This window comes from Glycine soja, chromosome 3, assembly GCF_004193775.1.
Source record: "Glycine soja cultivar W05 chromosome 3, ASM419377v2, whole genome shotgun sequence".
Classification (NCBI taxonomy): domain Eukaryota; kingdom Viridiplantae; phylum Streptophyta; class Magnoliopsida; order Fabales; family Fabaceae; genus Glycine; species Glycine soja.
The window spans coordinates 28,141,853-28,154,428 of record NC_041004.1 but is presented as its reverse complement, the minus strand read 5'-3'; the positions used below and the strand labels follow the sequence as shown (position 1 = coordinate 28,154,428).

Sequence of the window (12,576 nt, the reverse complement as noted above, 5' to 3'; positions counted from 1 at the left end):
AACTATACATATTTATATGACATGGTTCTTTGCAGAAAATCCTAAAGTTTCATATATCATAACATATTATTGTAGACAAAGATGCAATAAAAATTAAATTAATGTGTATTAGATAATAAGAGAGACTAACCTAGCATGTTTGAAATGGTACGAGACACAGCCAAGCATGGTTGTGTGGAAGATACAAAGATGGACGCATTCGTTGCACTCATGAATCACTCTATTTTGGTAACAAGCTATCTAACAAGTAACAACAGATGAACAAGCTATATATTGATGCAATCCTATTGTTCGCTCTTTGACAAATGCGAAATCTATCAGCAAGTGTACTGAGTCATAAGTAATATAAAATGGTAAGAACCGAGTATCGAATCACAAGGAGTTTGTTTCATTCAAAAAAGTGTTCATTCAATAAGTAGACATTTGTATAAAATCATGAAATGGAAATAAACACAGGATATAGTTGCAATTCTAAAGATAACTACAAAATTAACTATGTAAATGCAAGAGATAAACAAATGATTAAAACGTTGGGTCCTTCTATTGAGTAACTCGATGCAATTAAAGGTTTTTTCTCTATTTAAGGTTGTTTCTGTGTTCTATGCTGAGGACAAATACACCAAACACCGATTCCTCGCGTGAATAGACTAATTCTATTTAAACCTCGTTCTCGAATGTCTCGTCGAACTTAGCCTAAACGAATTGCATTACGATTACAACATATTAAAAACTAAATCCCTGCATTCCGTGTCCAGAAATACAGTTATCTAGCCCTGCTCTATCCAGTTCTAAGGATTCAAAACATTTTCCAATGCTAAAAATCCTAACTTTACACACACATGGATGATCAGTCCACAAGCATGCAATAATTAAATACAGATAGAAGCAATGAACACATCAAAACAACATTAAATAGATAGTAAAGAGTTTTTACATCAAGGCTCAGCAGAAATTCCCAACAGAAGCTTTAGCCTCCCATGGCAAGTTATCACCTTTCAGTTACAATAGGGGGTTTTGGAAGGAAAATTCAGATTACACAGTGGTGGGGATGTCTCCTCCACCTCTAGGAACCTAGAAATCACTCTAAAACCTAGAATCCTCTTGAAAGCTGAGGTTTTTGGTGCTCCTTTGCCCTGCTGCGTCTCTCACATATATCTCTATTCTTCCAAAAGCTAAAGACTCCCGCCTCCCTTTTTTCTCGCCAACTTCAGCTTTTAAGGGCTTTTTTTCCTTGAAGGATCACTTAGCACCATTCTCGCGCTAAACGCGAGTTAGTGATTTTTGGCTGAGCGAGTCAGGCACGCTGGGCACTAGAAGAGACAAATGACTCACTGGGTGAGCTGATGGCGTGCTGAGTGCGTGCATGCGTGGCAGATTCTCTTCCAGATTGTCCTTACTCGCTAAGTGAGTTGATGTCTTGCTTAACGGATGTTGCTCGCTAAGCGCATATGCCTCGCTTAGCGAGACACCAGCTGCTGCAACCTTCTTATTCTTCATCTTTTCACCTGAAACTGAAGTTGAAAACACATTAATTCATAATGAAGGGAATATCTACTGCATAAAAATTAAACTAAACATAAAAATATGTACAAACCTACAACAAGAACTATAAATTGGGGAAAAGGCATAAATTTCATAATGCTTTTCAATACAAAAGTTAGTCGTAAATGATGACTAACAACTTCCCCAAATTTATAGTTTTGCTTGTCCTCAAGCAAAGAAAAAATAGTTCACTTGTCCTTAAGTTATAAGCTCACAATGGTTATTCAAAATTGTGTTTGTTGCAAAGAATTCAATCACATGAACACAAGGGGCAAGCAATGCTTTCAACCAACAACTTCTCATAGAGATATGCAGAAATTCAAATATAGGAACATGATTATTAAGCAACACAAGTGAAATAAGCTAGCAAGCAAGACAGATATCAAGGAAGGTTCATCAAGCCAATTCCTCGCGGTCACCGTTTCACTCAAGCACAAGTGTTTAGGCAATTTATCAATCAACAACCAACATAAGTCCCAACTTTTGAATTTCATCTCATGACATACAATTACAAACACATAATTTGAATCCAAAGGACTTTATAGGCTTGTAATGAGGCTAGGCTGCAAACAATTCATGGTTTTTCTAGGATGCAAAAGCTTAAGTTCTTGGAGAGCATTCATCCTTAGATCAACTCTTTTTCTTTTTATTCCAGCTTCAATTACTTGCCTTTTACATTTAAGGCACTTAGCTTCAAATAACAGCCCACAAAACTTTTATTCTTGAAATTTCTTCTTTTTTTTTATTTTAGCAGCTTTTATTTACTGCTTCTTGACAAATTTCTATGTGGTTGTTATTTGTCTTAGCACTCTTGTCATCACCCAATAATCTCCCCCAAATTTGGGGCAAATTTTCTTTGAACCATAATGCTTTCCTACAACCTAAGAAAAGGTAGATGGAGATTATGACTTTACAGGCTCAAGTTTCAGCTCAATCAATCAAAAACAAGCTCAACATGGGTGCAAAGGATTTAATATTCATGAACAGGGTAAGCTTTTTGGCTAGGTGTCTATTGTAATCAATCATGGCCTTCATCATTTCCAAAATTCATGCATTCATTCAATATTCAGAGATATATGCAAAAATCAGTACCCAATGCAAGTCGCTCTCTCACAATTAAGATCACACAACTCACCGGGTTGTGGCTAATGATTACCTTCACAATTTATTTGTCAAACCAACTAACATTTTCATTCATGTCCCTAATTCATGTTCTTTCTCTTCTAATTACTACATACTTATTCAAAGCAAGTGATCTACGCATCACAATTCACTCAATCCATGCAATCGATCAAATTCAAATCATTCACAAACACAAAATTTTCAAATCAAAACAAACCTCTACATAATCAATCAAAACTGTAAATTATTCAATAGGCTTTGCTAACTAAATAGATTGAATATAAAACTGAAATTAAAAGCATAAATTGAACATAAAAATGTATCAAGAACAAGAAAAATAAATAAAGATCATGTCATGGCTCCTCCTGTGCTGCTGTAGGCTCGTCCTGAGGTGAGGAATGAGCATCCTGGGCTGGCTGAGGAATATCCTGAGCTGTTGTGGGCCATGGATCCCAAGTGATCTGTGTTTCTGCCATGTCTGCTGCATGATCTGTATCTGCAATGCCATCCTCCTCCTCTGAGACCTCCAAAATTGGTGTAGTAACTGGAGAAGTCTGCGGAGTGGTCTCTGGAGTGGCCTTCGGCTGTGGCTGAGGCTCTGACTGAGGCTCTTGGGCTATGGAAGCCTCACTTCCCCCCAAAGGAGAAGGCTGGACTCCTGGCCAGACCACCTGAGCTGTAAACTCCTCCATGATCATGATGGGCCGATGCTGAGCCAAATCATGGATACTCTGCATTACTAGGCATAAGCCATGGTGAAGGCTCTACAACATCGGCACTAAAATGTCTGAGCTCTGCATGGAGGTGCTGGCAGAAACAAGAGCAGAGGGAGCTAGTGCTGGAGAAGGAGCAGGAGCAGAAGCAAAAGAAAAAGGTGCTGAAGACTTAGGTCCCCTAGCCCTAGCTTTGCAGGTCCCTGGAAAAATGGTCGTGGGATCATCCAGGTTCCAACAATTCTTCTTTTAGTACGCCAAATTAATGGCAGGGCTAAGAGACTCAAAAGTTAGTGAGTCTGAGACCACTCCTCTAGATATGCAGAGTGCAGTAATGAGGGCTGGAAAACCGAGCCGAGAGGAGTTGGACTGGGCCATCTGGGAGATCAGGCCTGAGATGAGCGAGCCCACGTCCATGTTCATCTTCATCACTAAGTCATATACCCACCTCACCCTATCCATATTAAGATCAAATGTGTGAGATGTATGGGCGAGGTTGGAGTAGGAAAGGACACTCCATGTCTGTGCAAGATGGGTGAGGTCCTTCCTAAGCAGCTTCCATGGTGCACCCTCTGCATTTAAAACAAATCCCCTCCCTGGAATGCAGAGCCTGGCGGCCAGCTCCTGAGGATCTATGCGAGTGCGACAGAAGAGTGAATATGAGGTATACTGCTCCTCTGGCTCCAGAATATGGGGCGTCTCCAGGAATGTGTTTAGTGAGTCCCCATCAAACTTAATAAGTTTCCCTCTGACTCGAACATGTTTGGGAGATTTATCTTATGGGTCATAAAGGTTCGAGTAGAATTCCTTGACCAAGGCCACGTCAATGTGACCATCCATGTGCTGGGTCAAGGCCTTGTGCCAGTTTCGCCTGATGAGCTCCCGATGGAACTCATCATACTCTTTTACAAACAAATTAACATTCCTCTTCGGAAGGATGTTCCAGGAGTGAATGTTCTAAGAATATCTCTCCCATGCGACCTCGGAAACAAATCTGGTTGTGTCATATGGTTCCCGAGGTCGGGAGGCAGTAGCTTTCCTTTTTCTAGAGGCCATCTGCATAAAAAAGAATCACAAGAATCAAGTTAGACATGTTTTTTTTCAAACTGAAAGCAGAAAAATAAAATAGAAAAATAGACTAGGCGTTGAGCGAGAATGACTCGCTTAGTGCGCCTTATGAAAATAACAGCACACGCTTAGCACGCAAGGCGCGCTTAGCGCGACAACACAAAAACATAGACTCTAGCTAAGCGAGACGCACTCGCTTAGCTAAAACAGCACAATGGCTAAGCGAGCATGGCTCGCCAAGACCTATTCTCTAACATAGAGATAATTGTGCTTAGCGAGATTGACTCGCTTAGCGCGACACACTACACAAGCTTAGAGCCATTAGGCACTTAGCCCAAATTGACCACTGGAACTTAATTGGCTGAGCAAGCAGACTTGCTAAGCCCAATTCCAAAATAGAGAAGAAATTGCGCATAGCGAGACTGACGCGCTTAGCGCATGAACAAAAACTAAGAAAACTAAATATGCTTTGGGCTTAGCGAGACTGACTCGCTTAGCCCAGGCTTATTCACTAATAGAGGCTAAGTGGCTTAGCGAGACTGACTCACTTAGCCACTAAGAGAAGACCAAAAGCCTCTTAGACTCTGACTCAAGCAACACAACTCGCTAAGCGTGGCATGTCGGCTTAGTGAGTTCATACAGACATTCAAACATTCATACAAAAATGATGAACATGCTTAACGGGACAAGGTCGGCTTAGCGAGTTCATCTAAAAACCCAAAAATCAATAGAAATTGATGAACTCGCTTAGCGAGCAGGCTCGCTTAGCAAGAACATAAAAAATTCCAAAAAAATTGGGGCTTTTCAGCCCCCTACCACAGGCCCTTATTAGGCCTCAAAACCCAATCTATTCACAACAACACAACATACATTATGTGCGAAAATAAACCACTAACAGCATACTGTCTAGAAACTAACCAAACAACAATTAAATCAAGACAAAATTAAAACTTTAAAAAGACTAAGGCATAGCTTCTAACCTAAGGTTCAAAACAAAAAATTAAAATGCAAAGTAAAAGAAACTTACTTGGATTGCAGTGAGAAGAAGCACAGAGGAAGCAAATGAAGCAGAGAGTGCAATGAAGTGCAATGCAGAGTAGTGCTTAAAATGCTAAGAGTGAGAATTTTGTAAGTGCAGAAAATGTAACTGCCTAAGGCAGTAAAGCCTTTTTTTTGGCAATTTCGACTGCCTCGCTTAGCGTGGGTCACTCCCTAAGCGAGCACTCAATGACGTTTGAGTTTTTAGATTTCAAATTCACGCGCTTAGCGGGTAGACTCGCTCAGCCCAATTCAAAAATTAGAAAACCCGAGAAGGATTTGGGCTTAGCCCGAAGGATATGCGCTTAGCGAGAGCTGCAGCTCTGATTGGTCTGCAACTTTCGCTTAGCGGGCCATGTGCCGGCTTAGCGAATTAAATGCTTCCTAATGCAGTAGTGGGGCTCTCTTAGTGAGATGGTCTCGCTTAGCACAATTCCAAACCTGAGAGGGATTTGGGCTTAGCGAGCTGACCCGCTTGGCCCAATTCACATGAAGGTCCAAACAAAGAGGAAATTGCGCTTAGCGCACTGGGGCGCTTAGCGAGATGAAGTTGTGTGCTTAGTGAGATGACTCGCTTAGCCCAAATCCAAAATATGAAATTCCAGAGAGGTTTTTGGGCTTAGCACATAGGGCTCGCTTAGCAAGGCCCCATCAGTCAATGAGTAGGGGTTGATGCGCTTAGCGCGAGAGATGACTCGCTCAGCACATGCATAATGATTCGCTTAGCGCTTGAAACACGCTGAGCGAGTGGATGACTGAAAAATTTTCTAAGTTATTTTTCCATCCACAACTCCAGAGAAGCTTAATCAACCTCATATCAAAATGCAAAACATGCTGATGATTCAAGCAATCACAAATAAGTAATCCTAACTATATGCAGTGAACATGAAATTAAAAAGGGTTGGGTTGCCTCCCAGTAAGCGCTCGTTTAACGTCATTAGCTTGACGCATCTTACTTCATGGATCTGGATCAAATTTGGTTCCAACCTTCTGAACCATCTCCTTCCATCCTTCATTTACCTTTGAACAGACATTATGGTCGAGCAAAGGTTTTTCTTCATCAAACAAATCAAAGTTGATCTTCTGATCAACTATACCCATTTCCAGCTTTTTCTTTCCCATATCCACCATGCAACTAGCGGTTAACATGAAGGGACATCCCAAGATCAAGGGAATTTCAGTGTCATCTTTAATATCCACGACCACAAAATCTGCAGGGAAAGTAAAATGTTTTACTCTAACCAGAACATCTTTAATCACTCCATAAGGTTTGGTAATAGATCTATCTGCAAGCTGTAGTTTCATCCTTGTTGGCATAATCTCCAACTCTCCAAGTCTCCTACACATGGAGAGCGGCATCAAGTTTATACTAGCCCCCAAATTAATGAGAGCTTTTCCAACAGACACAGAACCAATAGAGCAGGGAATTGTGACACTCCCAAGATCTTTGTGCTTTGGTGGAAGGATTCTTTGAATCACTGCACTGCAATTTCCCTCCACAACAATATTATCACTGTGAATGTACTTGCTATTCTTGGTTAACAGATCTTTCAAAAACTTTGTATAGAGTGGCATTTGCTGCAGGGCTTCTCCAAAGGGAATTGTTATCTCCAATTTCTTGAAGATGTCAAGGAACCGAGCTAATTGTTACTCCTTGTCTTTCTTTGATGGTACTAAATGATATGGCACCTCTTTCCCTATACATGGAATAGCCTCTTTCTTCTTCTCACGTGCAAGCTCACTCTTGGTCTTTCTTACTCCCTCTCTTTCCTTCTCTTTTTCATTTTTCTCTTTTTCTTCTTTTTCTTTTTCTTTTCCTTCTCCATTTATTTCTTTCTCATTCTCATTTATTTTGTTCTCCCTCATCTGGTTTTCTTCTTTTTCCTTCTCTTCTTCTCCTTCTTCAATCACTAGCTCTTGGTCATCACTAATTCTTCCCTCATCCCTAACCATGGTTGCCTTTCTGCCTCTGGTCATAACAGCTTTGCATTCTTTTTTTGGATTCTTCTTAGTGTTTGCTCCAAAAGTGCTAGAAGAGTTTTCTGCTAACTATTTTGCCAACTGTCCCACTTGGATTTCAAGGTTTTTGATGGCAGACTCTGTGCTCTTGTGGTTTGACATTGTGACCTACATAAATTGAGCCAGTGTCTCCTCCAGCTTAGTTGTTCTGTCATAGAGGCTAGGCACTTGTTGCTGAGGCCTATTAAATGGTCCACCCTGGTCCTTGTTGAATTGATTTCCCAGATGGGACCTCCACTGCCCTTGTTGCTGGTTATAATTTGAACCTTGCTAAAAACCTGAATATCCACTTGCATGAAAATTTGGCTTGGGCTGGTCCCCTCCCCCCCATGTAATTCACCTCTTGTGTTGTGTCATCTAGGGGAATACAACGTCCAGACTCGTGAGCTCCTTCACATATGCTGCAACCTCCGACCTACAAAACAGCTGAATGTGAAGGTTGATTAACATGAAATTGATTAGGCAACTTACTCAATGTTTCTGTTAATGTCTCAAGCTGCTTGGACAATAACTTGTTTTGTGCCAAAAGTGCATCCTGAGAGGAAAGCTCCAACAGACTTCATTTTCTGGGAATGTGAGTCCGATCACGCAGTATGGCATGATCACTTGCAGCCATATTTTCAATTAGTTCCATGGCCTCTTTCGGGGTCTTCAACTTGATTTTTCCCCCAACAGAAGCGTCCAACAGCTGCTTGGACTACAGCCTTAACCCGTCAATAAAGATATTTAGCTAAATTGGTTATGAAAATTCGTGAGTCGGTGTTCTCCGCAGCAAGCTACGGAATCTTTCTAATGCTTCACTTAAAGACTCATCCAAAAACTGATGGAAGGAAGAGATGGCTGCCTTTCCTTTTGCTGTCTTGGACTCAGGAAAATATTTCTTCAAAAAAATTTCAACCACTTCATCCCAAGTCGTAAGACTGTTACCTTTAAACGAATGTAGCCATCTTTTTGCTTCTCCAGACAGTGAGAATGAGAGCAAACTCAGCCGCACAGCATCCTCAGGCACACCAGCAATTTTGACTGTATTACAAATCTCAATGTAAGTGGCCATGTGTGTATATGGGTCTTCATTCGGTAAGCCATGAAATAAATTTCCTTGTATTAACTGTATCAAAGAATGAGGGAAAGTAATATTGGGTGCTTGAACTTCCGGCCATGCAATACTTGCGAAGAACTGTGGCACAGATGAGCTAGAATAATCTTCAAGAGTAACCCTCCTAGGTTGATCTCCAGCCATGATATAAGCCATGGATGCACCTAATTCAGGTTCCCTTGGTTCTGGAAAAATAGAAGACGACTCAGAAGATTGAGGTTCCTCTGGAATTGGTTGTGTTGTCCTGTCCTGTAGTATTTTCCTTCTTCTTTCTGTGTTGTTCCTCCTACAATTGGCTTCAATTTCCAAATCCAATTGAACTAAATCACTTGCAGAAGATTTACCTCGCATACAAAGCACTAGCAAGAGCAGCGATTAACCAATCCAAGAGAAAAATAAATTTTGAACTAACTATTCACACAAAAATTAATAAAAGAATAAAGAATCAATGCCTACAAACTAAACTAAACTTTCCTAAATGGAAAGAAACTCCCTGGCAACGGCGCGAAAAAATTGTTCGCTCTTTGACAAATGCGAAATCTATCAGCAAGTGTACTGAGTCACAAGTAATATAAAATGGTAAGAACCGAGTATCAAATCATAGGGAGTTTGTTTCATTCGGAAAAGCTTTCATTCAATAAGTAGACATTTATATAAAATCATGAAATGGAAATAAACACAGGATATAGTTGCAATTCTAAAGATAACTACAAAATTAACTGATGTAAGCTCCATTGGAGCTTGTAGGCCTAGGATATTCTTCATCAATGGATTCCTTTGCTTCTTGGAAGATGAATGGTAGCAGAATGGAGAAGGAAGAGAGAGAGGAGATGCCACTTCAAGGAGAAGATGAGTCTAGAAGAAGCTCACCACCATAGGAGGCCATGTATAAGAGCTTGGAGGAAGAAGGAGATGAATGAAGGGAGAGGAATAGAAGAGCACAAAATTTTGTGCTCTAAAAGAGCTCTGAAATCTAAAGTTTAATTTTCAAATGATCAAAGTTGTAAAAATGCACACACATAGCCTCTATTTATAGTCTAAGTGTCACACAAAACTGAAGGAAAATTTGAATTTCTATTCAAATTTCACTTGAATTTGAAATTGAATTTGTGGAGCCAAAATTTCACTAATTATGATTAGTGAATTTTAGATATGGTTCAGCCCACTAATCCAAGATCAAGTCCAAGATTCTCCACTAAGTGTGCTTAGGTGTCATGAGGCATGTAAAGCATGAAGGACATACACAAAGTGTGACTATATGATGTGGCAATGGGGTGTAGCAAGCAAATACTGACCTCCCCCTCTAAAATTTAATTGGATTGGGATTCTCCCAATTCAATTCAATTTATTTCTCAACACACACATCAAATATTCACTTAATGCATGTGAAATTACAAAACTACCCCTAATACAAAAACTAGTCTAGGTGCCCTAAAATACAAGGGTTGGAAAATCCTACATTTCTAGGGTACCCTACATTATGGAGCCCTAAATACAAGGTCCAAAATTAATGAAACCTTAATCTAATATGTACAAATATAAGTGGGCTCATACTTAGCCCATGGGCCCGAAATCTACCCTAAGGCTCATGAGAACCCTAGGGTCTTCTCTTGCATCTTTGGCCCAATCTTCTTGGAGTCTTCTATCCAATGCACTTGGGGTATAGGATTGCATCATTAACTATGTAAATCGAGAGATAAACAGATGATTAAAACATTGGGTCCTTCTACTGAGTAACTCGATGCAATTAAAGGTTTTTTCTCTATTTAAGGTTGTTTCTGTGTTCTATGCTGAGGGAAAATACACCAAACACCGATTCCTCGCGTGAATGGACTAATTCTATTTAAACCTCGTTCTCGGATGTCTCGTTGAACTTAGCCTAAACGAATTGCATTATGATTATAGCATATTAAAAACTAAATCCCTGCACTCCGTGTCCAGACATACAGTTATCTAGCGCTGCTCTATCTAGTTCTAAGGATTCCAAACATTTTCCAATGCTAAAAATCCTAACTTTACACACACATGAGTGATCAGTCCACAAGCATGCAATAATTAAATACAGATAGAAGCAATGAACACATCAAAACAACATTAAATAGATAGTAAAGAGTTTTTATATCAAGGCTCAGTAGAAATTCCCAACAGAAGCTTTAGCCTTCCATGGCAAGTTATCACCTTTCAGTTATAATAGGGGGTTTTGGAAGCAAAATTCAGATTACGCAGTGGTGGGGGTGTCTCCTCCACCTCTAGGAACCTAGAAATCACTCTAAAACCTAGAATCCTCTTGAAAGCTAAGGTTTTTTGTGCTCCCTTGCCCTGTTGCGTCTCTCACGTATATCTCTATTCTTCCAAAAGCTAAAGACTCTCGCCTCCCCCTTTTCTCACTAACTTCAGCTTTTAAGGGCTTTCTGTCCTTGAAGGCTCGCTTAGCGCCATTCTTGTGCTAAGCGTGAGTTAGTGATTTTTGGCTAAGCGAGTCAGGCACGACGGGCGAGCTGATGGCGCGCTAAGCGCGTGCATGCGTGGCTGATGTCTTGCTTAGCGGATGTTGCTCGCTAAGCGCATATGCCTCGCTTAGCGAGACACCAACTACTGCAACCTTCTTATTCTTCATCTTTTCACCTGAAACTGAAATTGAAAACACATTAATTCATAATGAAGGGAATATCTACTGCATAAAAATTAAACAAAGCATAAAAATATGTATAAACCTACAAAAAGAACTATAAATTGGGGAAAAGACATAAATTTCATAATTCTTTTCAATACAAAAGTTAGTCATAAATGACGACTAACACCTACTCCCCAAGGGTATTGGATAGAAGACTCCAAGAGGATTGGGCTAGAGTTGCTAAAGAAGGCCTTAGGGTTCTCATGAACCTCGGAGTAGATTTTTGAGCCCATGGGCCAAGGTTGGGTCCACTCTTCTTTGTAAATATTAGAATAGGTTTTCCCTTCATTTGGACCTTGTATTTTGGCCATTCTAGTAGTATAGGGTTTTAGCCTTGTATTTCAGGGCATTTTGAGTAGTCTTTGTAGTAGGGACTTTTTGTATTTTCATGTATTTTGGCATGGGAGTGAGCTTAGCTATTATAAGGGGTGTGTGTAGCTAAGCTCTAGCTTCTCATCTCAAGGAGGTGAGCTTAGCTATTAGAGGGATGTGTGTAGCTAAGCTCTAGCTTCTCTAGGAAGTTTCTCAAGGAGGTGAGCTTAGTTATTAGAAGGTTTGTGTAGCTAAGCTCTAGCTTCTCAAGGAAGCTTCTCAAGGAAGCTACCTAGGCTATAAATAGAAGCATGTGTAACACTTGTTGTAACTTTGATGAGTGAGAGTCTTATGAGACACACTTCAAAGTTCAACTTCTCTCCCTCTTTTCCTTCTTCAATTTTGTTCTCCCCCTTCTCTCTTTCTCTCTCTCTTTCTTTTCCTCCATTGAAGCTTCCTCTCTAAGCTTCTTATCCAAGCCACTCTCTTGGTGGTGAAGCTTTTTCTTCCATGGCTTATTCCCTTGTGGATGGCGCCTCCTCTCACCTCTTCTCCTTTATCTTCCGCTGCATCTCCATGGTGGAAAATCACTATTTAAGGAACTCATTGAAGCTCAAAGATCTAGCCTCCATAGAAGCTTCACAAGCAAGCTTTCATCAAGCCCCTCCCCCTTGGAAAGGATTTGACCTCAAATCCCGATGTTCTTGATACTCTAGGCTCCTTCCCTCGACACCTGTAAAAAGAATAAAAACATATATATTAATGGTGTTGGGTATGTTAGAGTAGGGTAAAGTCTGAAAACCCCTTTCCTGGGCATTTTCCCATGAGGGAACATGGTTCCTCACCAACTCAATGAGTGGTGCTACAAGTATAGAAAAATATGGGACAAACCTTTTGTAAAAGTTTGTTAAGTCATGGAAGCCCTAGATTTCCCTTATACTTTGTGGAGTGGGCCAATCAGGAATGACCTTTATTCTCTCAGGGTCCATAGG

General features: G+C 40.4%; 1 protein-coding gene across 1 annotated transcript; it reads right to left on the bottom strand.

Annotated features, from left to right (window-relative positions):
• Positions 1-6,440: 6,440 nt before the first annotated feature.
• On the bottom strand, positions 6,441-7,058 carry LOC114405081. Its single transcript, XM_028367760.1, has one exon. It carries the CDS (start codon positions 7,056-7,058, stop codon positions 6,441-6,443), a length of 618 nt encoding a protein of 205 aa, XP_028223561.1.
• Positions 7,059-12,576: the final 5,518 nt, after the last annotated feature.